This window comes from Vanellus vanellus (assembly GCF_965231255.1).
Source record: "Vanellus vanellus genome assembly, chromosome: 4".
Classification (NCBI taxonomy): domain Eukaryota; kingdom Metazoa; phylum Chordata; class Aves; order Charadriiformes; family Charadriidae; genus Vanellus; species Vanellus vanellus.
The window spans coordinates 84,983,193-85,002,420 of record NC_138909.1 but is presented as its reverse complement, the minus strand read 5'-3'; the positions used below and the strand labels follow the sequence as shown (position 1 = coordinate 85,002,420).

Here is a 19,228-nt window from a genome sequence, read left to right as displayed (position 1 = left end):
AGGGCCACCACATACGCTCCCAGTGAGATTATGCTGTCTGAACACCACTCTTAGGAAGCCACTTGTGAGGGGATTAATTCCCCCCTACATTGAAAGGGTGTTAGAGCTGAAAAATCACTATGATATTGATTTCTCTTAACAGTATGTATTTTGAGGGGAGAGAGTTAAGCGATTTATTAAAAACACCCAACCAATCCAAACAAGCCCCTCTGTCGCGAAACAGGGACTTCTGATGGCACCAAGGCTATGGGTTTGGATTTGTTCCTTTCCTGTTTCCTCTTAGGGCGATGTAACCCTCCCCAGATATGAGCCACAGCAAGACTTCAGTTCACTTTTTGTGTATCACATGATATTTGGATTTATATTTATCCTTTGCTAGATTAATTTTAGGGAATGTATTTGTTTAACTGTATTATGCTTGCAAGAGGGCCCCCTGGTACATTAGACTTGTAAATGTTATCAGGTAAAGTAACTACAAGTAATTAATATTTTTAAAGAGTATTGGCATCAAAATGCTAATAGGCAGCAGGAAACCAACTGTAAACTCTAATGCTCAGCTTGCTTTCAGTGTGCTGCAAACTTGCCATTTAAATCACTATTTTTAGGGAAAGAAGCCAGCACGGGAATGAAGGGTCACAAAAACAAAGTTTATCCCGCTTTTGATAGGTTTGATAGTTTTCAGTTTTGGGGACCAAGCGGTTCACACCAGCTGTACCCATATTGACAAGGGATAGAAGTTTAATTGAAGCCAGTTTGTCTGGGCCTGACTTTGAAAGAGCCAGTTAGGGCTTCGCAGTGGATGCCGTTAGGAATTTGGGCTCAGGAATCATGGTTAGCACTGCTGCAGCCTGCATTATGCTTCTGACTTTAAGAAACAAGCTGTTAAATATCACTGTTAGAACATTAGCATTATTTGAACTCAAGAATTAATGAAACTAATGAGTTCCTTTCAGGGACATGAAAGGTTAGATATTCTGATAACATGAAATAGTTTTATCAGGATATCTTCAGTTCTTCAGTTCTTCCAGGTGCACCTCTGACTTGCATTATATTAAAACATGACAACAGAGTATTTTCTTGAAATATGTCTGCAAAAGTTGTAACAGAGGAATAAACACTGGCTGGATTGCATTTTGGTGATGTGTAACGTAAGTTACCTTTAATATTAAGACTTAAAATAGTAGGTCATGCTAGCGGAATGTGGTGGATTTTTCTGAGTAACTCAGGGATTTTTTGGAGAGCACTGAGCTCAAACACCTTGCCCTGCGTATCCAACAGTCACAGAAATTATCAGCAGAGCTTTTCTGCATGGATCTTTGTCAGCCAGTTTTCTCGCATCCTTTGCTCCAAGGTGACCGGCCATGCCTGGCATTCCTCACTTACTGCTTGCAGCTCTGAAAGCCTTTGAACCCCAGTTTCACGGGTGGCCTAGCTACCAGATCTGCATCGTGTAGCTTGGCCAACATTTGTCTGTCCTAAAAAGAGAAACCCTACCTGAAAACGCTGGGACAGCTTCACTTGGAACCGCTGAGTATCATCCAGTTTTGTGCTGCCAGTAGTGTAAAATCAGTAAGAGAAGATGGATGAGCCCAATGGTCGTTGGGTTTACGTGCTTCATACACGAAGTTCAGAGCATCACTCTTACATGTGCATAAGACTTTGGTACAGTTTCAATATTTCCTAGTAGAAGGCTGATCAAATGTTGCTTCCCCAGAACTGCTTTTCAAGTGTGCTTTCACGTACCGTTCATACCAACATTTGAAACATGCGTTGTACATACGCCCTTCATTCTGCACAACCTCCTGGTTCAAACCTGGAACTGACAGACCTAGAGTTTTCGTGTTACTCCTAAGCAGCAATGAATTCTTTCCTCACTTTCTTCAGCACAGATACAGTAGATCGTCTTCTTTGCTTATCAAAATTTTCTCCACGTCTTTTACGTCATTTTTTGTAACTTAAGCATTTAGAAAAGGGCAAACTTTATTTGAAACCCTCTCCAGCTTTGTACGCTTCCTACAGATCTAAACTTTTTGCACTTCTAATGTACTTCTAATGGTACTTTTCTATTTTACTTTTTATAACATACCATCATTTTCCAGAAAGAATGAGGAAAAAAGAAAAGCTCTAGAAGTTAGATTTGCTTAGAAACCTAAAGGGGTTCTTAGCTTTACCCAAGAATTTGGAGCCTGGAAAGGGGAAGTCAACTTACCCACTTGCATGGGGGGGGGGGGGGGGGTCTTGGTTGTTTTTTTGGGGTGAGGTGGGTTTGTTTCTTTTTTTCCCCTTGCCATGAAGAAAGATCTACAGGATTGAAAGTTCTTTGAGGGTCTCTGCTCTGTGCCTCTGATGCAGTGAGCCTGGCTTTGTGTGAATAGCAATAACTCATCATTAGCTAATAAAAAACCCCAAAACACAACCTCAAAATTAACTCCAATTTTGCACAAGTGGCAGTTTAAGGAAGAAATCAAGGTACTTCATGTTGAAGGATGTTCGGTTTTAGTGGTCCATTTAACTTCCATGAGCTTCTTTCCAGCAGGACGCTGCTGGAAAGAGAAATGTTAAGCATGAGTTGTTTGACATACTTCAATTAATTGTTTGTCAAGTACTAAATTTACGGTTTTCTCACAGTATTTAGAAAAATAGCTTCATCTACCACAGTGAAGTTGCAATATTTGCATTGGATAAACCAAATGTTTTGTTTGCCTGTGCCATATTATAAATGTTCTTCTGTCATAACGCAAACCACACATGTATGTATATCTTTATTTGTTGGTTTGTTTTCACAGACACTTCCATTGGGGCTGGGAGACGGACAGCTCTTTACCTGGACTGATGGCTTGAAAAGGAAGGACTGGCATGATTATGAAAGCATTCAAAAAGATGCTATGCGTTCAGGTATACGTAACTTCAGAGCAAATTTAAGTGGTTTATTAATTCTTTCTCCATATGATTATTTTTGTCTTTTAAGCCACCTGAAAAGCATTCCTAACAGCCTATTTTTGACTGCGGCTTGTCACAAGGACATAGTGTTCTGAAGTGAGGGGTCAGACCAAGCACAAATACCTTATCTCTGAAAATAGCCAAGTGAAAATAAAAGTAACGTGATTCATGCTAATAGCTACGTAATGATTGTACAAGGAAGTAGGCAAAAATATTATTAACAAAATGTTTTTCAGGTTGAAATCTGTTGTTGTACTGTGGCCAAATATAAGCAGAAGTGTTGGTTTCCAAAGGGACATTTACAAGTGAAACTGAGTTGTCCTTAAATCAGCGGGTAAAACCCGAGCCCGGTACCTGTAACTGTCAAGTACACCCGAGGTTATCTTAGACACAAACTTTGACCCTCTTACCATTGTCGAACTCCAGTCTTTTAGTCTTGCTAAAGCTACTTCACTTCATTCTGATAGCCTAAAATTATTTGAAAATGGGAGCAAATTGTATTTGCAGCTATACTGAAGGACACTTTATTACAGTGAGTAATGTAATTTTAATGTACCTTCACGTGCTGTATGCCATATGTGCAAAGAAAGGTTTGTGTTCCTCTTCCTGTCATAAGAGCATGATCAGATTTGAATCTTTCTTTTATAATATAATTTACAACTATTCAACATAAGATGAATTAAATTAAAAGGAAGGGAAACAGCAGTTGAATTGCACTTTAATCAGTGTCTGAAAGTCATTATTTTACAAAAGCCAATCTACTAATATAAAATAAATTATGCTGTCTTGATCCCACTGTCAGAAGACAGCCAACACCTCCCCCCAAATACCTCTAGAAGTGAATCCAGTAGACAGATTCATAAGTCTTGGTAAGTACTTAGTCGTACAGGGGCCTGAACCAGTAATGTATTTCAAGTGTAGGCTACTTTTATTAGCCATTTTTCCCTTTCTCTTTTGAATCATTTTGATCACTAACTAAAAAAAAATTATCCTTCTCTCTCACATGTGCTTAGGAGGAAAAAAGGTGGGGAGGGGGATAAAGTTCTTTTAGGCACCTTGGGAGTTGTCAGATCAACTTTAATTGTGTTCCAAATTGCTAAGCGTAAAATGAGACATACCTAAGAGGAATGTACAAAAGAGAAGCAGCATGTATATAAAAACATGCACGTATGTGGGGAACATCACATGTTGCCTGGTTAGAATGGACTTTTTTGAGGGATGTGCACCGACGCTTTGGCGATGTACTTTTGATTCCTAAATGTGTAACGTGGACCCCGTATGTTCTGGAAAATGAACAGTAATGCTTATGATTATCTGATGGATAGCTGTAGCATTACCAGTCTAGTGCAAGCCGTTGCATGGAGTCAGCTCAGAAATTAGCAAAACACGTTATCTAGCTTTTTAATTCCCAGTCCTACTCTGAGCATTGTAACTGTAGCGGAATGCCCTACTATGTGAATATCTTTTCCAGTAAACTTCTATTCTTGGTAATAATAATAATCATAAAAATATGCTGACTTCTTTATGGTTTTATTGGCTTCCTTGTGATAGTGTTTGCTGAGTTTGACCATTTAAGAAATCTTTTTTAATGATTTCTATATGCCATTATTATACATTTGATTAAAATCACTTTTAATGATTTTTTTTTCTTTGAAAATCACAATATAGCGATACAAATGCAAAGCTAGAGAATCTCAGGGCACTCTTTTGGGGCATACTGTATAATTTCTGTCCCTAATAACAAAACAAAATATAGCTGAGATCAACTTTTAGTTAAAAATCAATCTCAAGGCATGAAAACAACAGCAGTGAAAGGGCTTCCCGGGATATTTCAGAAAAGGGAGTCAATGCTTATTACACAGAAGAGGAGTGAAGTCTTTTTTTGAATTCATTTTAGCTGTTTATCTGTAAAGCTTACAATTTCCTAAGCATGAGAATGTGAATTTCATAAATCTAATTATGGAGATGTGCTAATTTCTCCATGGCTAATTCTTCTATTTCAAGGCCAAATATTTTGATCCCCTTTTATTCCACCAAATTAAAACCAATGTTCCTGGATTTGAGTGGTCTCCACTCAAGGGAAATCATTCAGTTCTTTTAAAGCTAAAGAGAAAAGCCATTTGCGAGACATGCAGGAAAATGGCACTATTTCTATTTATTTCAAGTGTTCTAGTTCATCTTTTTTGGCTAGAAAATCAGAAATGATCTCGCACGTAAATGCTGAAGTAAACTCATGTTAGTTTTGCTTTTGTGGGGCTTTGTTGGACCACCTGAGGTTCAAGTGTACGTTTATGGTGTTTCTACCATTAGTTCACACTGTGGTAGCACGATCATGCTACTTGAGGAGGACTGAAGCGAACGATGGAGCGGCAAGGCTTTACACGTATAAGCTCCTGACGTAATTAGTACTCAAAGATTCTTGCAGAGGCTTCGATAACTGGTACTACTTTTTCAACTTCTCACTTATATGGAATTGCTCGTGGTTTAGATCCTTCCAAGGTTAGTTTCCTTCGGCTGGAATTATTTGCTGTAGTCCTTTTGAGTGGAAGACACCCTTGTGGGCTCCCGCCTGAGAGAACAAAGGATGGTGCAGATGCAGTCTCACCGTAGCTGCTGCTTACTGCCGCTCTTCCCTCAGCGCCAGTCTGAATTTGTCTGGTGTCCGCTTGTGCCGCACATAGGTTTTATTTAACACTCTTTGATAGCTTAAAGTCCCACTCTGTAGGATACCGGTTTTACAGCAGAAGACACAGTAACTAGTTGCTACTCATGTAATCTAAAGACCTGTGGTATGTATTCATGGTGGGTATTTCTTGGGATGAGGTGCTTACTTTTGGAAAGTACCGATCTTGTGTGTTAAGAATAGGAGAAGCACGTCTGAAGCTGTTTCACATAGTGAGGTCTCTTCGAATGTGTGGCAGATTACATCTTCCAGCCTCTTCAAATGTGTGGCAGATTACATCTAGCCTTGGATGTCAGATCGTCTTGTTTTAGTGCCCTTGTGGATTGTTACTCTGTTCTCAACACAAAAGCAGTGTGCTCTTACTGGAGAGATATATATGTGTGTGTGTGCGCGCACGTGTGTATATTCTACTCCACTGCTAATGACGTTGCAGAAAGAAATGAGCTTCTCGAGGAGGTCCCCCAGTGTAAGATATCACAGGTGGTATGGCCTGTAATTAAGGCAGCACTCTGGGAGTTTATAAATTTATGTATAATTTCCAGTTTTCTCACAGGTATTTCATTTTCTCTGTGACTCGCTTTCTTGGAAAGAGATGACACTTTCTGCCTCTGTTAAGAATGTTGTAGGATATTGTTTCTTACTGGCGGAGAACATGCAAAGCAGTCTTTGGAGTCATACCTCCTTAACGGCTAATTTGTCCAACAGCCATATTTTTCTGTACCCCAGTAAAAATCTGTAAATTAGCAGGTGATGTGGGACTGCAGTGCTGTCAGTTTTGCTTATCACAGCAAGACGCAGTGGGATACGCACGGGTTTCTCTGAGATATTGCCGTCATCTCACTGGTGCGGGTACGCGGGTGCCCAAAGCAGCAAGCAGCTCCTACGCCTGTGCCCAGCTGTGTCTTGGGCAACGGAATCCCTGCTGTACAGCTGAGAGGAAGTTGTCACCCAGTCTGCTTGGATTTTCCTCTCTAACTTCAAACCATGTGTCATTTTGATTTAGAAGAGAGAAAAGGACAAACAACCCAACTCTAGAATGAACAACTTGCATTTGCTGAAGTTAACTGGAGACACGGATGGGCTGAAAGCTCCCGCTGACAGATCTTCAGATACGGTTCCCATGTGTGTGATTCCTTCGTCTCCAGAAATGGTGATGCAGTACCGGCACAAATGGTTACAATTGACTAAATGATTTCTTAGTAGTCAGATGCAAGGTCAGTGAAACAGATAGTTCAGGCCATCCCAGATAGGTCATTTTCTTGCGGAGATGAAATGACTTGGGGATCTGTAGGTTACTTGGGATGTATTTCTTGCCATGAATAAAAAGACTGAAGTGGTCCCAGATAGATATGAAAAGAAATTAATTTACATGATAGTGGTAGAAGTATTATTTAGTCAGTCGATGTAGATGGAATGCCCAGCCTTTCATATGGAAGTTACGTATGGATCTTTGCTAAAAAGGAGCATTACGTTGAAAGCATCATGATATTTAGTTTGGATGTTTTCCAATTAAGACATCACAATTTTTATTTCAAAATGATGCTTTATCTTGGAACTTGATTATTTTTAAATCCCCCAATTTTTATATATTTTTTTACTTTGTCTAGAAAATAGGAAATCGGTTATTCATGTGTTCCTGTTGCTTACCTGACCTGTACAGAACTTTTGAAAGTCTCAGGGCAGCCAGGTGAGACACAGGAATGATATTGGTCCACGTGATTGAGAGATGAATCTGTTATGCTTGAGAAGCTTCCCCATACTGGTTTGTATTGCTGAAACTTATTTATATTGCTGAAGGTTTTTCTTTAAAAAAAAAAACCAAAGCCAACAAAACCAACAAAAAGCCCACTCGCACTGAGGCACAGTATTGAAGACATTTGTGCTGGATTTTATGCTTTGGTTTATGTTTTTCAAAAGGCTCACCAGAGAGCACCCCTATTTTAGGTGTACCCATAAATTAAGGGGTGTTCCTCTAAGAAGGGGACACGGCCAGCAGCCCAGCCTGGCTGAAGTGCCTCTACACCAGTGCACACAGCACGGGCAACAAACAGGAGGAGCTGGAAGCCACCGTGCTCCTGGAAAGCTACCACCTGGTTGCCGTTACTGACACTGTTTGCTGTTCTGCTTGCACCTTCTTCCTCTTTCACAAGTTTTTAATGCAGTTTCAATATTTTCGATTTCTTTGAGTGGAAATAAAACTTACGAAACAATTCTAAGGATTTCAGTTGGTGAATTTTGATCCATGAACGCATGAAGCCAATAGAGGGAACGTGCTGTTGGGTTGCAGAAGTACTAATTGCTATACCGCTGGGAGAGCAGGGAAGGTAGCCAATGAGTGGACAGTTATCCAAGCCCTGCTTCACTGAAAAGCAGAGAGGAACATTTAATGACTGATATTAAATATACTGCTCATCAGTAGAGAACAGAGGTAGTGAAATGAAAACGATTTCATTCAGTCATCCCAATCACTTCCATTTTTCTCTGAATATTATTCTGCCGCTCCCTCAAAACCAGTGACTGACATACAAAAAGGAATGCAAAAGTTTCCCTTAAAAACCAATGGATGAAACCCCAAAAAACCCTTCTTGACTAAACAGTTCTTATAGATACTTTAGGAAGAAAAAAATTGAAGTTTAATTGTTCCCACTTTCTGAAGTAACCCATCAAGTCGATTGGCTATTACAGTGGAGGGGGCGGGAACAGAACAAGCTAATCAGAGAAGGTGACTTTATTGGAGCTGATTTGTCACGCCATCTTTTTGACAGGAAATCAGCATTTGAACTAAGAGTTGTTTCTATTAATTTAGTTTCCTCCGGGAATACAGCTGATGACGTCATGATGAAGGCTATGCTTAATTTGCATTAAAAAATATGAGAACTCGAAACAAATGCAGATCTTACATCTCTCATCGTTTTTGTTTGGGCAAGTGGTAGGCAACGCCTCCCCGCAGAGCGTTGCGCGTGGCGGTGCAGAGCGGCGCGCGCGCTGCGCAGGGGCGGCGGCGTGGCGATAGCCTGGGCCGGCGGCGGTGTGCGGTCAGCCCGGCGCAGCGATGGCGAGCGGGGTGCTGGGGCGGGGGAGCCTGTCGGCCCCGCAGCGCCGGGCAGGCGGCCCACCGAGCCCCTCGTGCTGCTGTCAGCAGCTACCCGCCTGCCAAGGGCCTTCCTTTCGTCAGGTTTCCCTCCGTCCCTTTGCTTGTCTGGGGAGGGCTCTGAGGACGCGGCGGTCAAGACGTTCGTTTCGGGAGCATGGCAACTGTTGCGGCACCGGCGGCCGCCGATTTCCCAGGCGTCCTGTGCGGAACTCGGAGTCTGAGGCCCCCGAAAGCTCCCGTGAGGGAGGAGATTCGCAGGAGAGAGCGACGAAGGCCGGAGGCGGTAAGTCAAAAGCAGCCCTGAGAAGAAACACTGTTGATTCCACCTCTGTCTTTATGTCCTGGGTGGTGAGACTGAGAGGCCGAGAGACTCCGGCAATGTCGCTGTCACTCCATTTCTGAAAGTTATCGTCTCTGTTTCCCTCAAGAAATTCTCAGCTCTATGTGCTCATCAATTACCAGTAATAGCAGTACTGATGAATTACAGCCCTCCTCAGATAAGAGGAAGGATTCAAATGTGTAATTCTTGGGCTTTTAAAGAAGTACAGATCGAATGTTTACATTTGAATATGGGGCTATTTCTGATCATGCAAAGCTATCTCTAACTACAAGCGATAGCTTTCCCATTGTGAAATACCCCGAAGGGGAACTGGAGGGATAGGAAAATGGAAACTTTCCAGCTGAGCAGAACTGATGGAAAACAAAACAAAACAAAGGTTTAATTTCTGATTTATTTTTATCAATTCTATTAGTGAAATTAATAGCCTATAAAGTGATGTGGAAAGATGGCGTACTGCAAGTTCCTTAGTGGTTTTTTGTTTTCAATTACTGTTTCACATTATTTTCAAAAGGAAACATTTCAAAGGACTGTTCTTTAAAGGTTGTCTTTTTTTCCTTTCCTTTATAATGGACTGGGGATATTTTTGACTGCTTGCATACGTATGCTGAAATTATGATGTTCTATGAGGAGCATTGAAAATTCAGTGTAATTGAAAGCAATTTTCCGAGGGAATGGTAACAGGTAAGGAGCTGGTTTTGTAGCACTAAATGTAAATTTATCAAAACCTTTGTCTTAAGAAGAAATTGGTTAAAGAATTGATAAAGTGACTTCTAAGACGTGGCTGTCAATACTTTGATGTTTGACTGCTGAGCCGTTTTGCTCCTGCCTGCTAATAAGATCTCAGAGGACAACCTTTTAGAACGTGCTGTATCACCCGATGGTTATCCCAGCACTTACCCAGCCTTTTCAACAGTCTTTGTTCTTCCTATTTGTATATTTAAATAGCACGTGGAAGACTGATGTGGAATGAAGGTTTTAATTCTTTCCTGTATTCAGCATTGTCCTTACCTCTCTGCTTCTTCAAAATGTTATTTTGACCGTGAGAAGGGGATTTTAAAGATCTTGACCTTTACGTGCCTCAGTGCAGGCGTTTCATAAGGATTAGCTCTAGAAACAGACAGACAGGATGTTCTATACTAGAAACAAACTTTCATACAGATTAGTTCTGTAAACAAACTAAACAGAGATATTGAAAAAGAAGCGAACTCTGTATGTTTGTGATGAAAATAGAAACAGAATGAAACTGTATTCTTGGGGTGGAATGTTAAACGGAGGCAAAAGCGTGAAGAGTGCTTTTGGACAGCAATAAAACTAGTGAGTACCTGAGATTTGGCTTCTGTGTGGCCCAGAGAAATTGTGAATTGGTGATTTGTTTTCCATCACTTCTGTTCAAGAATTTTTGAGAATAAAGTGCAGTAGAATAATTCCCGCAAACTTCTGTGATTAATCCTTATGGTTTTGAACAGTGCCTGTTCTTAAATTCAGAAGAACTCGTCAAAGCCAAGCCTAGTGCCAGAGTGCCTCTAGAAGATATGAGGCAGCATCACTCAGATAGCAACTTCAAATGTAATTCCCTATTGGGGATGAAAAAATTAGTTCTGTGATACTTATACAGATAAAGATAATCAAAGTTGTGCAGGGAAAGAAGCGTATACTAAAATATTGATTTACTCATCCCATATTTCAGATGGGATTATACACTGGGAATTCCGTCAGCATTATATATTAAACAAATTTACTGACTTTAATTTAGGCTTCTGGAACTTGCAATTACTTTGAAAAGAATTTGAGAACTTGCAATATAATTGGAACTGTAGTGGTAGCCAAGGTCTCATTAAACAGTCATAACCTAATTGTTCATAGCATTAATCGTGAACGTACTTTGTGCGGTTTACAATGTATTGTTTTGTAAAAGGGAAAAAAATTCATCAGTTTATCTTAATGCAAATCTGAAATGATTAAAACATCTTAAAATGTAATGTTAATCATTGCTTGTCAGGGAGATGGCATATAAAGGATATATAATATGAAAGAGATGGTTACAATCTACTGCAGTTCCTTAAAGTGTTTCACATATGAAAACACATTTGCTCTGTAAAGATAAAGTGCTGTGGACTATGATCTAATTCTACTGCTCTCACTCGAGCTTAATGGTCTGGATGTGCTGCTGAAGATAGTGAGACCAGTTTGGAACCAGGTGCCGAGCACAAATAAAGGCATTATACTCTCAAATAGTGGTTGGGAAAGAGATTTTTCAGTAATGCCTTCTCCAGAAGTTTACACCCTGGTATCTTGAACGTATGGTTTGTTTTGGTTTTTTTCACAAGTGCTTGAGTTTTTCCATGGATGACTGCAAAGTTGTTTCCTCAGATTGTGAAATGGGATCTCACATTATCATTGAAGTGGAGGTTTGGGGTTAGTACGGCCCCGGATCTCGTCCCAAGCTGGTAACGCCAGACGGCTGCAGACGCAGCCGGGCAGCGCGGGGCTCTGCCTGTAGAGCATTTGTCTCTGTCGGAGAACTGCGCACGTGGTAGAACTCACTCCTGCCACTTACATCTTATATGTGAAAAGGAGCTTATGTGTGACTGTAAGTCAGAGTCAAGCTTCCTTTTTCAAGCACGATGGCTGTGGACTCAGCACTTGCGGCAAAGATTTGAGGCACTTCTTGTGGGTGAAGTTACCTCGATTCATCCCCTCGTCTTCCCTGCCTCCCCCGCCTCTGAAAACTCATCAGTGACACCGCTTGGCTGGAATCGGTCTGCTGATTTGTAAGGACTGCCAGAGGGGCCACGAAAGGGAGAACAGAGTTCATAATACGCCCCCCCTTTGACTGATATTCATCAGAGCACTGAGAATGACCTTCAGCGTCCCCTTCTGTGCTGGGCATTGGCACGGGGATTTTTACCATGACAGGCGGAAAGAAAATTGTATTTGCAGTAACTCGGCAAGAAATGTCTATGGCTACACCATAAACCAACGATACGTACTCTGGCTTGAAAGTGACGTCCAAATTTCAAGCAATACTCTGTTACAAAAATTATTAAAATTGCTAGTCTTTCATCTTTCTCTATATTTTCATCTGGGGGGAAGCGTGGTGGCAGTTCCTTAACGGACCAAACTCTCCTCTCTAGAACCTTCTTCCCTTGTATTTGAATGTTGACCTCAATGCTTACACAGTTTTAAAAAGAAAGAAACAAACAAGCCAAAGCGAGAATGAAATTCAAAGAAAACCCCAAGAAGCAGATGCCATCTGCCAATTAACTTGTGACAGTCCCAAGTTTGTCATTACCCCTTCTGTAGGGCGGCGAAGGTCTGTCCGTGGATTCCCATCGGTATCAGCGATGAAGTGCTGATGTTGGTGAATGTATTTAATGTGCAATACGTGGGGGTTAATGGAGTTGCTGCCTGGAAGTAAGTGACAAAGAAAGGAAATTTGACTTTAGAAGTTTGGGGTTTGTTGTTTTTGGCAGGGGCTGTGTGTGAGAGGACATCTCCGCTCAAGTCTGTCTTTTAATTTGTCACTTGCAGTCCGGGAAGGCGGTTTGGTTTGGGGCACTGTTAGCACTCTGCTGTCTTTCTCCTTTTGCTGAAAGTTTTTCAGGATTATCTAAGTGAAATTTAATAGGAGTTCATCTGTAGATACCAGTTTTCTTGTTTTTTTAGAGAGAAGTGTATTTTGTGGTAATTCTGGAAAAGGGATTTTCTCTGGATCGTCTTCTAAACCATGTGGCTCATTGGCAGGGAGAGTTTGAACCGCAGAAGCGGGCGGGAGCCCTTCAGAGTAGCCCCGTCTGCGCGGAGGAGGAGGAGAGCTCCGGAGAGCGTCTGGATCGAGTCGGGTGTCCCTTGCCATGGGTGTGAAACCGTCAGTTTGTCAGTTGAGGGCAATTACTGCCTGACTCGGCAGCACAAAGGAACGTTTGGTTCTTTTGTATTTCAGTTTCCAGGTGTTGGTTGTTTCGCTATGAAAGTCCCAATTCAAAGAAAGGGGCAATGAATCCTGACTAAACTGTGGCAAAAGAGCTGGAACAAGCGCTCGGCAGCAATTATAGCATACCAAGACCATACTTCTCTATTCAGAAGCAATGACAAAAGGGAATTTTTCCTTACCACTGTTGTGTCGTCTTTTAAGTTTAAAACATGGAATAAGCTGCTGTCAGCCAGCTTTAAAGACTATTTATTTTAAAGATTTAAGGAAGACATTCCTTTAACCCAAATCCAGGTCAAAAGACCCATAAGAGGAACTTCAGTTTTAAAGATTGACCAAGACTCTTTTTTGGCCTAATCTATAACACTTGAGGGAATTTGCTATCGGCGTAGTATGCTGGTGCCACGTATTACCTGCACACTGGTCAGTAACCTTGTGTGTTACAGACTTCATCATCTAGAATAGCCACGGTGATAACCACAAGCACGCTGTTCCAAAGAAATCAGAAAGCTCTTTACACTCCAAAATTCACCAGCTGCTTTCCTTAACATTGCAATTGTTAAGGCTCTTCAAGGATGATTGATAATGTATTGCATGATACTATCTGCGTGCTTCAATTTGACTTGATGTTGTAAACGTAGTTTTTTCAAGTATGGAAAATACTTTAGCAGAGGACATAGTTAAATTCAGCAACATAATTTTGGAGGTTTTTTAGCCTTCAAAAGGCCTTCAAAAGGCCAACAAGATGTTTGGATTCAACAATCATTCCTAAAAAACCGCAGTAAATTGTGCCTACTTTCCTGTCATAGCTATTTCCTTTGGAGGGTGTGAATTAAGCTCGCAGGTACAAAAGTCTACTATAGTGATCTCAGTGCGGTTTAAGCACTGCTTCTCAAGGAACACGGCTACCTTTTGGCTGGGGTTATGTGGCAGAACGTCGTCTGGCCTCCGTGTTTGCAGTGGAGTGATATCTGGGAGAATCTGTCCTCCTGCTAACAAAAAGAAAGTAAAAAAAGAACCCATATTTCTAGGAGTGGCGTGTTCTGCCAACCTGCTGTCTGCAAGCTGGAAACAGACTCTTTTTTTTTAGGCGATCTTAACTAAAAGGCCGGCAGGTGATGTTGAAATTTCACTAGTAAGACTTGCCGGGAAATTCAACGGGAAAAGAAGCTAACTTTAATGCTCAGATTAGAAGGAAAATAATCAAGATATATTTTCAGTTGCGTTAACAGTGTTCTTGAAACATGGAGACAGGCTTGCTTTTGGTAGTTGTCGGTTAATTTACTCTTAAAAGAGGTTTAGATATTTATATTTGTAAATGATAGCTAAAGTAATTTCAGGTTGCCCGGGCTATTGCTTCTATTTACATGCTGATTAACTGGATAGCATTTATGTGTTTTAGAACCTTTGGTGAATGTATATGAGGCCACTGATCCTTCTAGTTGCTGCTTGCATTGTCGCTCCGCGGCAGCTGGCAAAAGGTGAGACCTTCCTGCTCTTTTGAGGAAAAGCTCTGCTGGTTATCGAATATTTCGAGTTATTCTTCAGGGATTTTTTAGTTGAGAGACTAATCTAATTTTAATATTGTCACACAAAAATGAGTAGAAGCCTCTAAATAAATGACGTCTCAGTTTATTTGTTTTTGCAATATATTTTGTCCCCAGCTTTTACTAAAGCAGTTATACTGGGAAGAAATCCAAACTTCACACGCACAGAAAGAAGAGTGAAAGCTGTGAGCTGTTATAGTTCTAGAGGGCTGACATCTTAATTAGCTGCTATTAATCAGTAAGTTAAGCAAGTTACTAACATACTGCCACTTCAGTATGGTATTGAAATGACTTTTTTCCCCTGTTTTGGACAACCATCAACTTTTTTTAAAGTTTGTAATGAACCGTGATACAGACCGAGTTTTCATTTGGTTTTTTTTCTGAGAAATCGGAAGGTTTACATGGAAGTTGTGAGACCCTGAGCATTTCTTGTTAATGTCATATGCTCAAGTAACATTTTTTCATTTTGTATCTCTTTTATTTAGTGGATAATAGTTACACACCTCCAAAAGGCTAATAAGCATACTGATGAAAGGATGGCTTCTTGGCTGCAACTGCAGCCCGCTGGCGTAGTGCAGTTCAGACCCATCATTTGAGGGGAGCTTCATCTCGCAGCTGGAAGAACTAAGCTGAGGAGGAGCTAAATCCCCATTTTGAGAGGGTCCTTTACTGAAAACCCCTGAGGGGGGCTGTCTCTGGGACACCTGGATGAAGAACAGTTTATGTTTTCAAATATTTCTTGGTCAACTGATACAAACAAAAGGGAAAAGAGAGGAGGAAAGGAATTGATTGGAGGGTTTCTCATTGCGTGGTATAAAACCTGAGTGTACTGTGTAGGGATGTGTTTTTATTCGTTTGCTTATTTTTAGCAAAGACTCTTAAAGGCATATCGAAGGATGGATTCTTTCAATAAGCTGAAGGGTATTTCGTGCATTTTCACAGACCATCTGGATGCTGAATCTATTGTAAAGGAAGTGAGCTCATTACTAGTGATTTCTGTCAGCGACAAGTCTGATTTTAGCAAAAGCGTCACAGATTTTGGAAAATGTATTCTGAAAATATAATTAAAACATAAAAATCAAGACTCAGTAATTAGAATGAATATCAAAAATCGAAAACATTTTGAAATGCCAAATGTAACCTCATATAGAAAGTCTTCCTCTACGTGGAGCGTCAATTCTTAATCCAGTCCAAGTCCTCTGTCATAATTTCTCTCAATTATAACAATACCCAGTGAGGCTTTTAACTATCTTAAAGAATTTGAAAGGTTTGCTATTTAAGAAAGTACAGGAAAAAATAAACATGCCGAAAGACTTTCTGTAAGTTAAAGCCTATGAAATGAATGCAGGGATGAATTAATGGCAAAAAATAGACAAACTAAGCGTTTTGTTTCCTCTGGAAAATATGAGGAATGAGGATTTCTTTCTGCTTTTCTAGTTTCAAATATACTTGACAAATTAAAAGTTGGAATTTCTGGTAAAGCTTCTGAACCAAAGCCTACAATTTAAGTTAATCTCTGCTTTACCTCCTGTTGTTCTGCTGCCCGTGGTTAGGGAGGGCAGGGCAGGGTGCTGGTTGCTCTTAGCAGGGATCCCCTCCCTTCTCCTTAACGACTGCATTGGCTGAGGGGCTTTTCATCGTACAGACAAAAGCAGAACGGAGAGTTACTGTGTGCTGTGCAAACGCATCATGAGTCTGCGTAATGGAATTTAGCATTTTTTAATTTTTCTCAATGAGAAAGACATTTTTAGGGAGTTGCTCCATGGGCATGTGAAAATCGAGGCTGTGTGCACGGAAGACTCCGAGTTGGTACTTGAAACTTTTCTCTGTCTATGATAAAAAGAGAAAGTATTGCTTTGGTTCTCCAACAGGATTTTCAACTTGGATGTCTATCCTTTGAGAATGTTAGTAAAGTTTTGTCATTTATGTAAGATTTTGAAAAACAGAAACTGTAATTTTAAAAGTTTGGGTTTTAAAATATATTTTTGATTTGCTGCTTTTAATCCAGACATCAGCAAAATGGAAGAAATTCATCAAATACTTTCGGCTGAATCCAAACATCAGTTTTCGGCATGTTAACTTTTTCACAAAAGTTCCCGATGGGCATATGCGGGTTCCTGCTGAATTATGCATAAATGTGGGCCTTGGGATAAATATTTAGTTGTGTTCTGTAAGTGATGAGTTATCCTTTTGAACAGAAAATATTTTAAACTAATTAGTTGAAAATCTGTTCAGTTCATGGCTGAAGGTGATTTTTTGAGTCTCCACATCTGCCTCTGCTTGGTTCCACAGCACATATTGACTAGAAATTTCAGTCGGCGTTAGTGCGGGAAATTTACTCCAATTTGTGTCAGGGAGCTGAGAAATATTTGGCAGGAATTAGACTCCAGCTATTCATCAGGAGGGGCATCAATGGCAAGGGAGGCAAAGGGCTGTGAGAGCTGTGCTCGCGGCAGGTCAGGCATTAAGTCTTCGTACCACAAGAATGTCAGTCAGTTGTAAGGCTCTTTCAAATGAAGAACGCGTTTCAAGCCACAAAATGCAGGATAAAAGGCGGTATCAATGATTGCAGCATTAGCGGCATGCTGTAAGGAGAGGGGAGGGCGCTGGGAGGGGCGGCCGCGCTGAGCACCTGCAGCAGTGATTGCAGTGCCCGAACAGCTTTCAGAACAGGAACGTGGGGGATTTGCCCAAAGAGAACAGGAAAAGGAGAAAAGAGCGTTGAGAATCAAAGTGTTACTTTGGGTGTGGTATAAAAATGTGTTACTTTTTAAATAAAGCAGAAAGACTTGGTCAGACCAATCCCAAGAATGTGACCTAACTTCAGTTTCAGTCGTTTATCTGCCGTAACCGCACCTCGCTCTATCTTAACGTGGCAGTACAGGTCCCTGGGCTCATACTGCGTGTCTTGAGGATTCTTCTAGGATCTCTGGGTGTGTGGGGGTGAGGGTGTCTGTTTCTTTATTAAACCAGGTGGTTATTTGCATATTCACCTTCAGTTTCATATTAAACTAATTATAATCTGAGAAATATGGCACTGTATTTTGTAATGTATAGATCCAAGTGGACCTGAAAAAGCAATAAAATACATGTATACTACCTGAGGAAGTTACCTCCTTGGCCCTGAGCAGGCAAACTCTGCTTGCTTATGAACACTCTTCTCAGCTTTGCAGAAGGAGGAAGGGTGGCCTTGTCACCGAGCCACCGGCTGGGCAGTCAGGTGGCGTAGCTCTTGCTCCTGGGCCTGCCTCAGACTTGAACTGGCCGTATTTATTATCTCCATACCTAAGAATGGATTTATGGTTTTTTCTGGTGAGGGTCTTACGCGGTAGATCTAAATTTGCTGGGAGCTGTGACAGCTCATGTATTCTTTCTCTGTAGGATACACGTCGTGGAGTCAGTCGTGGCTCTGGTGCGATGGCGACTACGCTATTGCACGCTGTTGACTCATAGGTGGCTACATTCATCTTTACACGTTACTTCATCTTCTTTGTGCAACAGCCACAAGGCCAGCTGCTGGAGCTAGTTTAGGTTGAATTCATGAACAAAAAAAAGAAAAATTAAACGACTGCTATTAATAGATTTGTTCCATGGAACATCCTGTTTGTTTTCCTGTGACGGTGTGCAGCAAACGGCACATGGTTATAATACTTCTTAGAATGAAGGAAAAAAGAGAGGGAGAGAAAAGTCTCGTGTTAATTACGGCTGTTAGAACCCTGTCATTTTGTATTTCTGGGCTTTCTAAAACTGTACCTCTGCCAACTGTAATGTTGCATTAACTTTGCGGAGCTGTTTACTCCCTGCATACACCGTGTTAGTAACACTTTAGGTTGAGCTTTTCCAAGAGATCAGCTTGGACATGTGCATTAATTATAGAAGACCCACTGGTACTAGAGACTATTCGAATGCCATTCTTGATGCAGTTTGTGGGGATTCATTTATTTAAGCACTGAAACAAACACCTTCCCACTATTAGTAGAGTTTTTTTCAGGTAATCTTGTTGCATGGTAGGCCCTTGTTGTCCTAGCAGGTCGTTCAGTCACTAAAGCAAACTGTGAAGCCTTTTTCATGGTCGAATTCTGTTTCTCAATGCTTGCTCATTCCGTGTTTGGCTCTGATTAATGGTCTACAGCCAGCCTGTTCCAATGTTAAATGAAACAAGCATTCCGGTGGCTGTGGCATTTGGTGATAAGTAGTTAGACTAAATAGAAGATGTACTGTGCCTCCCTTGGCTACGGAGTTACGATTAGATTCAGCGCAGCCTGCGGAATGCCACTGAGGATATTGCTGCTCTGCTGTAGTGATAGAGCGACTCATATCAAAACAGCATATGTTGTGCTTATCTTGCATTGTACACTGCGGCACCGGACATAGCAAATAGCATAGTCTTTTTTTTCTTCCTTTTTTTTCTAGCCTTAATGAAGTAGGAAAGGGGGTAGGATGAGTCTTTCTGCCCACCGAGCCATTGTAGAGCTTGCAGCAAGGGTTAAAAGCCATAGATTTTTTTTTTAAATATTCTTATTTATTTTTGTGAAGTGTTTGTTCAAGCCTTCAGACAGTTTACTTCTCAGAGTTCCTATGCAGTCACCCTTCAGCTGAAACACAGCAATGCCGCTGGTTAAGCTCACGATGTATTTTAAAGCAATCACTTCCCCCCAACGCACAATTTTTACTCCGCAATGCATATGTTGGA

At 41.0% G+C, this 19,228-nt stretch overlaps 1 protein-coding gene across 1 annotated transcript in view; it reads left to right on the top strand.

Annotated features, from left to right (window-relative positions):
• Positions 1-19,228, top strand: part of GALNTL6 (polypeptide N-acetylgalactosaminyltransferase like 6) — a gene marked incomplete at both ends in the record, with an annotated part of 489,559 nt that overhangs the window by 172,176 nt on the left and 298,155 nt on the right. The window contains one exon of the mRNA XM_082482361.1: positions 2,787-2,895. Coding sequence (XP_082338487.1) covers positions 2,787-2,895 — 109 coding nt within the window. The remainder of the gene's footprint in view (positions 1-2,786; positions 2,896-19,228) is intronic.